Source organism: Zonotrichia leucophrys, chromosome 4 (genome assembly GCF_028769735.1).
Source record: "Zonotrichia leucophrys gambelii isolate GWCS_2022_RI chromosome 4, RI_Zleu_2.0, whole genome shotgun sequence".
NCBI lineage: Eukaryota > Metazoa > Chordata > Aves > Passeriformes > Passerellidae > Zonotrichia > Zonotrichia leucophrys.
In genome coordinates this window covers 36,359,592-36,375,467 of record NC_088173.1, presented here as the reverse complement: position 1 = coordinate 36,375,467, position 15,876 = coordinate 36,359,592, and the positions used below count along the sequence as shown (strand labels likewise).

The following is a 15,876-nucleotide window of genomic DNA, read 5'->3' as shown; positions in this document are numbered from 1 at the left end:
CAGATAGCTGTGACTGAGTTAAATGTTTAGAATCCTTTCTTGATTATTCTAAATTCAGTGCACACTTTAAAATGTAAATGTTTTGCAAGATTGCTGCTTCAGTTGGACAAGCTACCAATGAGAGCATTGTTATTGAATGCAGTCACTCTCATCCTGCAGTAGTTTAGCTAAAAGATAAGTTGCAATCCCATGATTTCAGAGGGAGTCAAGTAGGACTCCCAAGTTTAATTGGAGGGAAAAGGTATTGAAGGATTTCCTGGGTTAAATTTGGGATTTTCCCCTTCCCATTCTTTACATGACTGCATCATTTTCTGGGACTTAATATAACTTTCTGTAGTAAAGCCTGCTTTCAGTTTTCTGGTGGCCCTCTCAGTGGGTGCTACTGTGTAATAGGTCATTAGGAAATATGTTTGAGGCTTACAGGAGCAGGTACATGTTATACTGGCCAATTCCACAACAGGTGCATTTTCTCTTTAGGTGGTTGCTACTCATCCTCAGCTATGAGGCGTGAAAAGAGGACAAGTGTCTCATAGTCCTTACTCAGCGCCCAAGACAATTCTCTTCAAAAGCACGTTTGTCCTGATGGTCCTCACAATTAATTTCTGCTAGGAAGCACTCAAGGAATTAATTAATTTTAGCCTTCCACTCATCCAAGTATTTTACTGTTTAAAAACTTGATAGTACCCATTAAAAAAGCACACATGCTTACTAGAGTAAGGTTTTCTTATGCAAAACTTGCTTTTCTTTTTCAAAAAGCAAGTTTTTGGCTTTTAAAACTACTTTTTGCAAGAGTTGAGGTGCTAGTCACTTTGGAGAAGAGCTGGTTACCATATATATATTGTGATGATGCCAAGTTGGGATGTGAGAGCGGAGGCTTCAGCTGGAAGCTCCTGGTGAAATTCCATCCAGGTTTAAATTGTTCTGTTTAGTTAAGATCCCTCTTGTAGTTTCAGCTGGAAATATCTGGCCTTTCACTTCAGAGGGGAAGAGAGTGTGTGTGATCTGTATTGTATAAATATTTTATCCGTGCAGAGCTTCTCATACAAAATGTTTTCTTTATAGTACCAGGAGAAGTGTTGACTCTCAGCTGTAATGCAGTGGCCCTTTCAGTTTTGAAGTCACTGTTGCGTGTAGTGGTGCGATGCTCCTCGTTAGGAAGGAGATCAGAGAAAAGTTGCACTCTTTCAGCTTGTGTTTGAGGAGTATTTTCCTTAGGGGTGGATTGGGTGCAGTTCTGAAGGGCTGCTTCTGCAGGGGTTAAAGAGATGTTGAGTATTTATGACTGGTTTTCAGAGTTGCCTGGAAATGGTCCACTAACTGGCTGAAGCTTGATTTCAGAGTTGAAGGGCACACATAGAAATCCCCAGCCCCTCTCTCTCTGCAGCTCTGTTCTCTGCAAAAGAGTGTTTTCATGCCATTCTTTGTTGTTTGGATAATATGAGGGAAGAAGAAGGGGTAAGGAGGAAGAAAGCTGTTTTTTACTGTGAGAATGCCCAAGACCTTTCATAACTAGGCTTTGGGTGAGATGGTGGCCTCTGTTAGTAGAATATAAGTAATAACAAAAGTATCTGTGCAGAAAATGAGTGCAGTAATTAAATCTCTTTTCTTTTTATTTCCCCTCCAAAGATCAAAGAGGTTCGACTCTTGATTAATGTGCGACAGAATTCATTAACATAGTAAAATGTGGAAAAACAGGCTATTGGTTATTAGTACACAGACATTTGCTTTAGGGAACTATAAATACTTTTTGTTCACTAATTTGCCCTATTGCTTTTGCTATTGTTTCTGTGTACGCAACTCACTCGAGAATACCACACCTAGAAATTTAGATGCAGCCTTTATTCTTCTGTATGCATATCTTTTCTCTTTTCTTTTTTTTTTTTTTTTTTTTTAAAGTGGTGCAGAATGCTGCCTCTGTGTTCCTGCCTTGCTTTCCCAGGCAGTGTATGCAGGGCTTTGCTCCGCTTGCCCTGCTCTTTTTATACGACACCAAGTGCTATTTATTTTTCTCCTAGCAACCTACTGGGCTCCTCTTTGTTTCTAGGTCTAAAAAGAAGATTTTTTTTTTCTTTTTTTTCTTTTTTTTTTTTCTTTGTAGGTATGACTGTTTAAGGTTGACTGTTTTGTGTTGAAAAATGTGACGAAATTTCTCACCTACTAATGCTCATTTTTGAGGTAGTCCCAAAAGAACAAATTCTAGCTAAGATTTTTTTCCAACACAGCAAGGTCAGGAGTTTTTCATAGATTTTACTTCAATCCAGAGTCTTTTTTAATTTGCATTATTTGCTTGAATAATGTAGCCCTCCTAATATTTTCCAAGCCACTTACACTTAACTAATCACTTACACTTATCTTCAGCATAAACCTCATTGATTTTATTTCTCATTGAAAACATCGGTAGTAGCAAATACAATCCTATTGGCTCACAGTCTATTAGAAATAAAGTTATATTAAATGTCTTGTGGGGTGTGAAGAGGTTAAATCAAGGAGAGTCATCTGAGAAAGTCGTCCTGGTGTGCAAAACATAAATCTGGTTTATATTTAAACTACGTGTCACCCACCAGCTAAAAATAGCAATGATCATTAAAAGCCAATTTGCCGCTAAACATTAATAGACATTTATTACATCATAACAGATCTGAAAGACAATTAAACTTATCTTTTTCCTAGATAACTCTCCTTTAAAAAGGTGTTATTCATCTGGCTTTTGCCATTAATCTCATTTACTAGCGATTTTTGTTCCTCTTGATATTGTGCATGTATGCATAGTATGTGTAAGGTGGTTTCTTGTTGTTAGTGTCTTTCAAGAGCAGTACATTTTCAACGGGAAAAGTTACTATCCCTCCTTATACCGCCTGTTAACTTGCTAATCAGTACAAAAAGTGAAGGAAATTTACAATTTCTTAGAGTAAAACAAGTCATATCTGCTACTGTCCATTTGAGGAAAGAATACTAAGCAAGAGCAGGATAAAAAATGCGGTGGGTGCACATTTTACATACAGGAAGTACATTTCAGTTTTCTGACTGTTTTCATTGCAATTCCTCAATCAAGTGGTATCTTTTCCCTGTGTTATTCCTGCATACAGTACTTTTTGCAAGTAGTGAGTGGAGCTGGAGTAACTCAGAGGCTGAGGAAACCCAGCACTGTCAGAAATATGGCTTCCTACGAGAAGTGCAGTCATGATCCTGGTATTTTTGGTTCATATGTTGCTATCTGTCAGGTCCCATGGAACAAGCCATCAAAGAGAGGGGGCAAGGCTTTGTGCTTCAGCTCTGCATTGCTCAGTTCTCTGTGGCTGTTGATGTCTTTAACTGTGCTCTTTAACCTTGGTAGCCAGAGAACTGTGGGGCCAACTGGGCTGTGAAGGGGAGTGCCCCAGGGTGGGCACAAGTCAGCCCTTGCCTCCTTTTCTGAATTGCAGGGCTCACAAAAAGTGGTCCACTGTCACCTTTGTAAGTAAGAAACTTCTCTGACATAATGCAGCTTTTGGGGGAGCAAACAGCTGTTCCTGGCTGATGCATGGAGGGAAGGAGGCCACTAATATGAGCTCTGGGCTGCCTCCTGATGGATTCAGGCAAAAGAGAAATGGCATCTCCCTGCACACCTCAGCAAAAAATCCCATCCATGTAGTGGAGGAAAATGTCACTGAACTTTCTTTATGGATATCTGCAGCTGCTCGTCAGTCTGCAGCAATGCAAGTTACAGAGGTCCCTTCCTGCCAGGAAGAGGAAAGGAAGAAAATTAAAGGTGGTATGAAGCAGACAACGGGAAGGGAGAGATAGGGAGGATAAATGAATATTGAAAAGTATTTTAAAGGCTGCATCCAGAGGCATTTAGGAGTAGTCCTTCTCTGGTCCCAGTATCTGACTACGCTTCCCCTCTTTGAACTCTCATGGAATTTTCTGTCACTTCCATTGGCTAATCTTCTCCTTGAAGGCTGTCACTTGCTCACGTTAAAGCAAGACCCCAGTGCAGGATCTGGGCCATCACAATTACAGTCATAGTAAGGCTCTTGAAGAAATGGGGCCAGGATGTGTGGGAGAGGTGATGCCTCAAAACATAAGCTGAGTTTATGGCAGCAAAGGGAAATTAAAATTATGCTGACCCTGGTGATAAGTTTGCATTTTCAGTGCACGCACCACACGTGTTTTATTTGTCACAGAAGAATTGCCGAAGGCTCTATGGAATGCAAATAAGCATTGTGAGAGCATTGTCAGACCCAGACTTTCAACATCCTCTAACATTCACAGGAAAAAAAAAAACAACCACAAAAAATGAGATTTGATTAAAAGTCATGCAAATTTCAAACCAAATATGTTGAATTATGTTTATTTACCACCGGTTTACTGAGCCTCTGAGCTGTATCTGGGTCCTATTTTTAAGCTTCTCTCTGCAAGGAGAAATTTACTTGAAAAGAAAGCTGAAATTTTTATTACTGCAAGGAGCTGCCACATATTGAGTTTTGCAATGAAATCATAACTGTTGGCAATACTGTGAAGAGTGCTTGCTTATGCATTATTTTCCCTCTATAAAGATGTGCTATCAACTAAAACATTTGAGGAAGATGGGTGTATTATGTAGGAATAAAAAATTTCTGAGAAAGATCTTAACACCTCCCCGAAATTTTTCAGAAGATTGTTGCAATGATTGCTGATGACATAGAACTGTTCCAGGTGGTCAGAAGTTGATGGTGCTGTGCAGATTGTGTGAAGAGCTGCATAGCTTTTCCCAATACTTACAGGGATTTTTCTTTTGCCCTGATGGGTTTGGAGTGGAGGGACTGACATGCTTCTTGCCAGCTGTGATCTGCTTTAGCAGGTGGTGCTTAACCAGCGAGAGTACCAAGTTTTTTGTAATCAGTTTTCAGAAAGCCTGTTGATCTGGGGTGGTAATGCAATACAAACATTTGCATATTTTACCACATCCTCACATGATACTCTGCACCTTTTGAAATTTTGCATGTGTTATCATATATTTGCACACACGCAGGGACCTTGTGAATGGTGTACTTTCCTCTTAAATCTGTGATGAATTATATTGCCAAGGATAACCAGCAGGCACTTAAAGTCTGGAACATTCAGTAGCTGTGATATTCAGATGTACAATTCAGTACATTCTTTCTAAGCTTCTAGACCATATTTTCAAGACTCTTAACTTTTCTCTCTCTCTTACTTCCCCCCATCCTTCCATGTGTAGTCACAAGATGTCTGAATAGCTTCACTGTTAGTATAATTATAATTTTCTGCTGAAATTGATTCTGGAGTGAATGGGAAAACCAAAAAGCAGCTGATAGCTGAAGTTCCCCTTTTGACCTCTGGAATAGCACAAAAGCCTCTATTTCACCTACACAAGAAAAAAACCCCAAGACCTACTATATTCAGCTGGTCTGTATTTGGGTGTGCTTTCATCAAAGGCTTGATTAATCTGAAATGAATTAACTCAGTTAACACTTGAGAGTTATTTTGCAGCAAATCCCGCAGAATATCTAAAGAGCTCTTTGTCACTTTGAATTATAGCCTAAACAGGTGGTTGATGAGCCTGGTTTGAGCTGAAAGTGGCTCCTTGCTGCCCTGGCCTCTCTCCTCGGGGAAGTATAAGTAGCACTGCAGTGATACCCGAGAATCCAGGATAAACACTAACTTATTAGACCTTGTTGTCATTGTTGTGTGTTTTTAAGGCTTTTAAAATTACATTCCAGAGTGCTACATCAGGTATTAGGGTGGAAATAACAAGCAGAATGGTCTTGGGTTCTCAAACAAGATGGATGAAATGAATATTAATGTACAGGAATTAATTCAGTGGCAAATTATTGGCAAATTTGCCACTGGCAAATTAATCCAGTGGCAAAACTGGCAATTCAGTGCAATAGAGGTGCAAGTGCTCATTTTAAGTCTTTCCTGGAAGAAGTGACTTAGAAATACCGTGTCATTTTGCACATACTGGGTGAGAGGGTTGAGTCATTTCCTTCAGGGTCCACAGCCTCAGCAGAGGTGTGAGAGCAGAAGCAGGGTCTGCAGTACAGAAAGAGGCCGTGTAGGTGTGAGCAGTTTGAACCCACAAGCTGGTGTGTCCTGTCACCCTAAAAAGGCTCCCTGGCTCTCTCACAGTGCGTCCTCACATCTGGCAAACTTGAAAGATAAGAGCTAAAAGCTGTGGACAACTCTCATTATTTTGAGAAACAAAAGTGGTTTTTTCTGAGCTCAGTGAGAGCTCTGACTTCCGAAGTATTTGTGGTATAGGATGAACAATCTCCTGGGCTGAATGCAGACAGAGATAAAAGTTTACAGGCAATTCAGTTGATCTCAGAAACGTGTTCCTGACTTCTTAAAAATGCCCATAAAAAATGTGTCCATCAATGACCATGTAGCATAATTTCAGTGAGTGGCTATGAGTGAAAGTGTGTGTGGAAATGCCAGGAATGCAGCTTGCTCCTGCCCTGCTCTCCCTGTGTTACACCGTTGGTAATGTCTGTGTAACCTTTTACAGGGCAGGCTGTGCTGCGGCCACCACAAAGTGACCAGGGAGACACATCCTGAATACTTGACAGGGAAAATGAATTGAAACAGGATAAAGGTGGAAAGAGACTGGAGGAGCAGAACCTTTTCTTTTTAGCAATGTTGCAAAAAATGAACAAAACAAAAAAAGTGTTTTGCAAACATCTTGCAGCCAAATGTATTGAAGAAATTTTTTTTGTTTAGCTATTCATAATGGGAGTGGAAATACAGCTCATTCTCTTACTTATGGAAATTTTCTAACATTAAATTGCAGTTAATTTAATTTTGCAGATATTGCATGTTTTATTTTTTTCTTGCTGGGTTATTTCTCTTCCCTCTCTTAACAAAATTCTGAATATGTTGCCTGAAATAATCTCAAGTAGCAGATGCTGAGAATGGGGAATTACACCCATGGTTCCAGCTTGGGCCATCAGCTTCAAGGAGTTTAATTACTTCCAAAATTTCCTTGTAAATAGTGAATTTAAATTGTATTTGTTTGAAATATCACACTTATTTCCAACTTAGTAGGTGACTTTTGACTTAGAGGGGGAGAATAAGTGCTGGAATCTTTTCTATAAAGAAATATAAAGCAATCCTTGTATCCTTGATTTGTTTAAGTTTTTAGTTTTGCTTTGCACATTTTCAGGAGTGGGGAGGAAATTGCTGTGAGTAAAACTGGATAAGAAAACCCCAGCATTCTTATCTGGCTTTTGCTTATGGGCCCCTTTGTAAGAGACTCTCTCCCCTCCCCTGGCTGCCTAGAAAATGCTGGATACGTGGAACAGCTTTTGCCCTGTGAGAAGGGTAGGGAGCATCTTTGTGCAGGGGCAAATGCTGTGTTTGGAGGAAGGCAGTAATCAAATGGAGTTCTGACAGGTTTGGCTTGCTCTGCTCTGAATTCTGCTTTGAATTCAGCCTATCTGTTCACTCACCACATGAACTGGTTTCCTTTTCTTTTTCACCCTCCCTGTAGACTGCCGACAGATGAGCTCAGAAAATGCTCCATGTGCTGCTTGACATCAACTGCTGAAGAACAGACTTGGGTAGATGTTGAGATTGTCAGTGTATCTATAATGCTCTTTTATGAGCAACGCCTTGATGAATACTTCACTGCTCATCTCCTCTCTATGAGGCCTTGGTTTCCTTTATTTAGCTTTCTCCTATTCTGTCAGTAGCACTTTGAGCTGGATTTTTGGGAGCTGCCAGCACGCAGTTCTGGTTTGGGTGATGCAGCAGATGAGTCTGTGAAGGTGTCAGGGGCAGCCCTTTGCGCATAAAGGTCAGTGAGCAGAAGAACTTTCTCTCAAATCAATGCAGGCTGCATCATCTTTGGGGTTTAAGTCCAAACCCCTTAAGTCAAGCTCTTAATTTTTTCACTCTGATTGTGTATCCCTTTCTTGCATCAATAAATGTAACACTCTGCATTACAGTTCACAGATAGTGAAGTGTTTTCTCTTGTTTCTCTCCTTGGCTGCTCTTTACCTGGAGGTAATCTAATGATGAAGTGAATTTTGTTTTGCAGGCCTCTTTCTGCTGCTTGTGGGAGTTGAGTGACCATTAAGAATAAGGCTTGTCCACTCATTTCCTATGTAGCTGTTTCCCTGCTGATACCCAGTTCTCAAACATGCTGTGATTATTTGATTACATGGAATACAAACCCACCCAGAATTATGCAGCTTTCCAATGCACTTGCTTAATCTAGTGGTGCCCTGTGTTGTTAAACGCAGCTGGCATGTCTCCAGGCACATTGTGTATTTGGTAATATTTGTGTGTGAGCTTGAGTTGAAGGCTTTGCAGAAATTTAAGGGCAAGGTTGTGCCAGCCAAGGTGTGCAGACACCAGCTGACAGGTCACATCTCTGGTGTGTTCTCCTCTGCCAGGAAGGATGGCAGGGCAGAGAGTATTTGGTCAGATTTACAACTGGAGTAAATGGTGCATAATGATGAGCTAGTCCTGTTGTCTCTCTTGCACAGGAGCTTTGTGACTCAGTAATGTACTTTCCGGGAGGATAAAGTGTGCGTTTGTGGCTCTGGTGGTTCCAAGACATTAGTTCTCAAAAATTAGTGTTTGGACTTTGCAGAGGGTGTGTGAATGCTTTGCTCATTCAGCCTCAGCCCATGAGATGATAGGGAAAAAAATCCTCAAATTCTGTAATGCAGGAATGTATAGACAGATAAAAAAAAATTAAAGGACTGTGTGTAAGTATTTTGCTGACAATTATCCCTTCTCTGGGATAGAGAGCCTAATTAATTTGTGGCTTCTTCAGTTATACTCAAAACCCTTTTACTGCACCATAATGTTATCTCTTTCTAACAGGCTTAGATTATTCAGAACTGATTCAGTTTAAACAAATAAAAATTGAAAACAAACCTTTGTTCCTGCACTGCCTGACTGAGCTTTTGCTTCAGGGAAGTGTACCTGTGTCTGTGTGCCTTTTCAAATTTTGTAGCACAAAAAGTTTCTCACTTTTAAAACTTTACAGAGGATGCTATAGAAAAAGCATGCATAAATAATGGCAGTGCTGTAGTTTGATGTGTACTGGTAGCCTACTAAAATATAAATGGAAAACTTGATCACTGTTTAGAATGTACAATTTAAAATATTCATGAGGCTGTTTCCTATCTGAAAAGCAAACTTTTAATATTATCAGTGACCGTTTTGATTAGTCTCAGCTCAAGCAAAGTTTTAATTTTAAGGATGTCCATAAAGAAGCCACTTGACTTCAAATTGACCTTGGATTTTTACTAACCCCAGATACAGAGATGAGAAAAAAACTATGGAAACTAGATGCTACATTTGAGTGAACAAATTGCAGGGACAGACTGGGGAGGAGAGTCAAGTGAGAAAATAAAATCTTGGCAGTGCAAGATATATTTATTAAAAAAAAATGCAGCTTCTTTATAGACTTTGGTTCTGAACAATATGGGGTTTTATTTAGTTGATCAGTAAAGATAGGAAGCAAAACAAAGGCCACTTTGTCATGCCAGACTTTCAGAAATATACCCGCATCACAATGGCATGCAGCACAGTTTTTTCATACAGCTTTTTGGCTCAGACTTGGTTTTGGGTAAGAACAAAAGTTGGCAAAAACAGCTTCTGTGCTCAGAGAAGAATAACTTCTGTTGATCAGAGATTTTTGGAGAGATTTTTAATTAGACCAGTACTGTGAAGACTGCAGAGTCTAAGGAGTTCTAAACAGATATGTAAAGTACTTTTCAATTCCTCATATTTCCTCATCATTTCAGAGTCAGTGGGGAGCTAAGTTTCAAACTGCTGCCGCAGTTTAACTCTGTGTAGTTGTTTTTTTCCTGCCAAGTTTGAGTCACCGTGGCCATCTAGCCCCTTCTGGAGAGATTAAAATGATGGAAAGCTGGAATACGTTCTCCAGTTAAATGAGCGAATGTTTCTATTCGAGCGCGGATTCAGATTTCCCCGCGCTTTCCTGTGAGTGCGTGGGATGGACGGGACCATTATTTTTAATTCCTCAATAAATTGAGGAATTGAGCTATACAATAAATAACTGCAGAGCTCGACTAGCAGTGAGTAGAAAGTAGCTGGTTGCAGGATAAGGGTGGCTTTGGGCTGTGCTTGGGTTCAAAGCCTGGTCCAGATGCAGTGATTAAAAGCCATACAGGTCGTCCCAAACAAAGAGAGGCTTTCTGGCATATCATCAGTGGAAATGCTCCCGAGCTATGTTACTAATCCCACTGCCTGGCCTGCTATCTTGCCGTTAGCATCCACGTCGGAGGCACGACAGAAATGCAAAAGGGAGGGAAAAGTCTCAGCCTTTTTGTTCAAAACTGTGTCTGGGGCCCTCTTTTGAGAGAGGAGGCAGAGCGCTGGTTATCCACCAACTGGTTCTCTGCACAGGCATAAGTTTTAATTCCTGTTTTATGTAGGAATGTGCATGCATCTGAAGGGCCAGGGAATGGGGAGGACACATTTGCCTTTACAGCTGCTGGCAGCAAAGAAATGCAGCAAGACTTGATTGAAAACATCTATCTTACTGTTTTACTAACTGCAATTTTTTCTTTTCCTTTCTCATTTGTAGGTCTCAGACTCTGGATACTGGCTGTGGGATTTTTTTTTCTTATGATTTTTGTTTGTTTTTTTCCCCCTTTTTGGATGTGAATTGAAGGCCAACAACAGTTGAAGTGTTGGAAGCAAGCACAGGAGGACACTCATCTTTTTATTTGAACCCTTGTTTGCTGGGATACTTTCAAGCTCTCCTTCACAGTCATGTGGTCATCACAGCTGCTGTTCTTCACAATGCTCTTAACACCGTTTGCCCATGGTGAGTGAGAGATGCTGTAAATGTGCCTGGGGGAAGGGAAGAGAAGAGAAAATAGCAAGGATTTTGTCTGTCTTTTCCTAATGGTGTGGGTTTTTTTACAGGATGTTGATTTCTCTCCCTGCTTGCACCTCATGTCTTTGAGATTCCCAGGTTACATTATGACTTAGCTACTGAGACAAAGAACTCTGGTGACACATAAAGGCTTCTTTTTCTGAGTTTAGCTGCTACATTAGACATACTTTTACTTTCCTTTTCTTGGGGAAAAAAATGGATTTATTACCAAACAAATCAGAATAGGGTAAGGAGAAATAAAGGCAAATTGTAAAAACACTGTCCCCCACACCTCCCTTCTTCCTGAAGTGAACTTATTCCCAGTTGTCTCTGCCTCCTGCCCTGCAGCAGTGCAGGGGCACAGGGAATGGGAGCTGTGCTCAATTCATCGCATTTTGTTTCTACTGCTCCTTCCTCCTCAGAGGGAGGAGCTCTCACATTCTTCCCCTGCTCCAGCGTGGGTTCCTCCCATGGGATCGCTCATCCTGCCAGCAAACCTGTTCCAGCCTGGGCTTCCCTCTCCACAGAGCCACAGCAAGGGCACAGCTGCTTCACCTCCCAGGGCTGCAGGGAAATCCCAGCTTTGGCATGTGGAGTGAGCACCTCCTGCCCCTCTTCCTTCACTGACCCCGTCTCCAGAGCAGTTTCTCTCACAAAGCAGCAGCTTTGTCCCCTTTTTTGGATATGTTATCCCAGAGGCTCTACCACAGTCCCTGATGGACTCAGCCTTGGCCAGTGATGGGTCTGTGCTGGAGCCAGCTGGCATATTGGCTCTGTCACACTCAGGGAAAGCTTCAAGCAGCTTCTCACAGATGCCACCCCTGTAACCAGCCCCTCCCTCCCCGAAACCTGGCCATGCAAATCTAACAAAGAGCTGTAGCAGAAAAATTTGATCTGTTTTATTAGCCAGGAAACTCTTAAGTGAAATGTGACACCTGCAATTCTTTGAAATAAGATTTTGAGGCCTGTTGGGTTCTTTTGATATGAGAAACCCAAGTGTATGCTGTAGGAGTAAGTTGCCAGGTTTCACAAGTGCTGAAGGGTTGAGGAGCTCCCATTAGCAGTGATGGTTACTAAATGCTCAGGGCAGAGCTTTATAAAATCTGTCTGCCCGATTTTTATGATGCTTAAATGGAAGGTGAACTCTACCAAAGGATCTCATCTTAATTAAAGGCCAGTGAAAGCATGTCTGTAAATGACATGACTCCCTGTATGTAAGCTGTGGGCCCTTGCTTTTAAAATATTCATCAGGCTTTTTGAGCTTATCAACTGATCCTTTGTGCATGTGCTAAAACACTGGAAGAAAATTTTACAGGAAAGAAGGTGATGAAAAAAATGAAAAATATGATTGGATGAACATGTCTATAGAATGCAACCTTACAAAACCTTTGGGGACAAAGGCTATCTGTACTATTGTTCTTTATGCAAGACTCTTCCTCACTGACTTGAAAATTAGAATGAGTGTTTAAACTGAGTTGACCAATTAGGGTGGAATGAGAGAGCTGTTCAGAAAGGTGCTCTCCAAACCTCTCCAGGAAAGTTAAATGCTAAATGTTTTGTAAATCTTTATAATTAAGTAGTATTAGTAGTGAAAGCAATTATTAGTTTAAATATGCCTCTGGCAGTTTTTTTTAAGATTCTCAGTGCCACTGTAGCTGGAATGTCCTGCCTGATAGCCCTAGTAAATGAAAATGTCACAAGTATCCTAGGAGTCATATTATAGTACAGATGAGCAAATGCCAGAGGTGCAGGAACTATGTCTGGAAATATTTCTACCCTTTATGCTCCTCTGCAGACTAAATGTACAGGGTGTTTGCTGTGGTGGTAAATTTGACCATCACCCATCCACCCAACACCCACATTATCTGATCAGCTGCTGGTGACAGTGTGATGGCTGCCTTTGAACAAGGCAGTGAGAACACCCTTGGTCTGAGCCAAACAACTTCATTTGGCTTTCCCTGTTCTGATCTCTGAGTGGCCAGGATGCAGCTTCCATCTCAGCACTGTGGCATGCTGTTCAAACACATGCCACAGCCTCACCTTCCTTATAAAAATAGCCTAGTTAAGCCCTGTTTTGGGGGTTTTTTTTTGTTTCTTTTAAATTTTCTCTTTTAGTAATCCCTTTTCTCTGTATGCAGAAAGCATTCAGAATTTAGGCTTAATAGGAATAAAGCATTTGAGCTCCTCTTTCATGATCTGTATGGAATGACTCCTGTACTGTAGTGATTGCTGGAGGTGATATGAGCTACTTTTTCAGACTGACCTTGCTACATCTCATTCCCTTTTTGAGTTCCTTGACACAGCCTCTTCATCCATAGTGGTAGCTGCATTACTGACAGATTTCTTAGACCAGTGAGCTCATAAATTGGAGAGGTGGTGGTGGTGTTTTGATGTTTTGGGGTTTTTTTGGGGGGACTTGGTTTGTTGTTTTGGTTTTTTTTATGCTTTAGCTGTATCATTTCTTGGAATAGATTGTGTGTCTTGGGCTGTGATGACAGGTATGGAGTCAAAGGGTGTATACTTCAGTGATCTGCAAGATGAAAAGTAATCTTCCAGAATAGTGCCCTGGTACAATGTCATCTTGTTGATAAGCTGTAGAAATCATAAAAGGGGAAAAGGTCAGGTGTCCTTGCATTTCCTCAGTGATGATGTTAATCTGCTGTATCCAAAATACACAGGCACAGTGCTGTCTGGTTTTGCTCAGACTGCTTTGAATCCTAGCTCACCAAAAAAACTGAACCATGTGAAATACTTAAGATAATAATAGATTTGTGTAGTGGCTGCTTTCTTTACTGTTATCCTTGACTTGAATGGGAAATAGCTTCCAACTAATACCACAACCTGGAGCAGTGTAGAAGCCCCCCCAAAAGCTATCCCCACTCCTAAGCTACAGCAAAGCCTGTAAATCCATTTGTTGCCTAAAACTAAACCTGTTATACAAAATCAGAGAATTACACAAGATAAACTGAAATAATACCAAGGAATAAAATAAAGCCATCAGCAATAACAATAAAAGCAAAGCCTTTTTCATCCTTTGCAAGGGCTCTGCTGAGGGGACAGGACTTTTGCACCCCTGCCTTCTTTTTGCCCCGCTTTGGAAGCTTTTTCCAAAGCATCTGAAGGTCTGGACCCTGGGAAAGTGCTGCTTGGTTTGTGTTTCCCCCCACGTACACCTGAGCAAACGGATCCTCTTTCCCTGTGGCAGGTGGATTTCCAAGAGGCATTTTCTGGAATGAGCAGCTGTTCTCTTCCTCAGCCTTCCTCCCCTTGACCCCAAACAGCAGATTTCTCTTCACCCACAAATGAACGTGTCAAAAGTTCACTTGAAATGAGATGGGCATGACAGGCAGCAGCTCAGTTTGCAAGCCTGGAGAGATGTGCACCTGCTCTGTCACATTGCTGTCGTGCTCCTGTGTGGCTCAGAGCTGAGATTTAAGACTTTAAGACTGCTGGACAAAAATAATAATAGAAATAAAGGGATTCAGAGCTGCATGCTGTTAGGAGCAGGATGGGAAGGATAGCACAGTGATCGCTGTGGGGTGAAATTTTGCATGTCTCCAAACAAGTGCAATATTTTAGGCTCTGGAAGAGAGCTGAAGGCCTGTTGTAGGGAAAGATCTTTATCATCCTATCAGATTGGTTTATTATTATTTATTTGCAAATTACTTTTTAAGGATTGTACTGCATGCCTAATTATATGATGGACAGCAAAGAATGAGTTAATTGTTGTTACTCTGCTTCTTTTAATAATTCAAAAAAGGACAATCGCTTCTTTTTCCAATTAAGTAAAATAATCCAAATTGCCCAGTTTCTGTTGGAGATTGTTATAAATGTAATAAAATCAACAGGTGTGGCTATCTACCTGTTTCTTTTGCTGCTAAGCTCTTGCCTTGTGCTTGTGACATGAGAGTGAGCTGTCAGCATCCTGGATCCTGCTTGGGCAAAGTTCTGGGGTTTGGTTCCTCCTGGTCTTGCAGCTGCTTGGGATTGTTTCATATATATTTTAACCCTGTATTTATTAATGGGCTGCACACTGTTCTCTCCTGATGATCCATGGGGTGGGTTAGTCATTGCTGTGATTGCTTAAATTCCTTAATATTTTCCTTGATATACGATGTGATTTTTGGGTTAGAAACACACACTTGGCCAAAACTAAGCAAAACTGAAGTCAGAACAAGTTAAACAATAATGTAACCAAAGCCTGGCTGAAATTACAGGACAAACAATAGGCATCGGTGACATGATTTAAGCCCAGCTAGCAACTAAGCACCACAGAGATGCTTTCCTGCTTCCCTCCAGCCTCGTATATGAATGTGATTCTGTATTTTCATACTGAATCCAAAACACAGTGCTGCACCAACTACTAAGAAAAAATGAGCTCTATCCCAGCCAAAACCAGGACAATCTGACATTGCAGCTAGGACAGACTAGACAGAAGTTATCTGATCCCAGGGGAAGTTGCAAGTGCAGCAAAGTTTCTCAAATAACTTTGGAGATTACAGCTAAGTTTAAGCTAAAATAGGTTGTAGTTCAGACAAAGCCTGTCAAGTCCTGGAGCCTGGTATTGTTACAAAGCTCAAGGCCTAATACTGATACTTGACAGCACCAAACTGGCAGGACTGCAGGTGCTGCTGGCCCACTTCTGAACTTAAAAAAACCTGGTGGCCTCCAAGAATTCATTTATGCAGTCTTGTAACGTAGCTGTGAAGTGACCTTCCTGCATTTAGGGACAGATGCCATTTTGTCTCTCCATATGAGAATTAGTTTGAGATGGGGCTGAGCTAATTTATCATTCGCCGAGTAGGAAATGAAATTTGAAGTCCTTTCAAGTCACTGCAGCTGCAAGGAAGAGAGAGAGCCTCGTCTGCTGTCCTGTTGCTGCCCTCTGAGCTCCTGCTCCATCTCTGCAATGCTTCTGGGAGACAGGCGTGGCGAGGGCTGCATCCTTGTGAAAGGATGGCACTCCAAGGTCAGCCTGATCTCTCCAGGCATTAGCAGGTCCAGATGCCGAGCCAGTTTCTGTGGGAACAGTGGAA

At 41.2% G+C, this 15,876-nt stretch overlaps 1 protein-coding gene across 25 annotated transcripts in view; it reads left to right on the top strand.

Moving 5' to 3' along the window:
* Positions 1-15,876, top strand: part of ADGRL3 (adhesion G protein-coupled receptor L3) — a 498,089-nt gene that overhangs the window by 173,093 nt on the left and 309,120 nt on the right. For all 25 annotated transcript variants that reach the window (XR_010439890.1, XM_064711138.1, XM_064711142.1 and 22 more), the window contains exon 3: positions 10,547-10,789. Coding sequence is in view for 24 of the 25 variants with exons in the window: in XM_064711138.1 (XP_064567208.1) it covers positions 10,735-10,789 (55 nt within the window). In the remaining variant the exon portion in view is untranslated. The remainder of the gene's footprint in view (positions 1-10,546; positions 10,790-15,876) is intronic.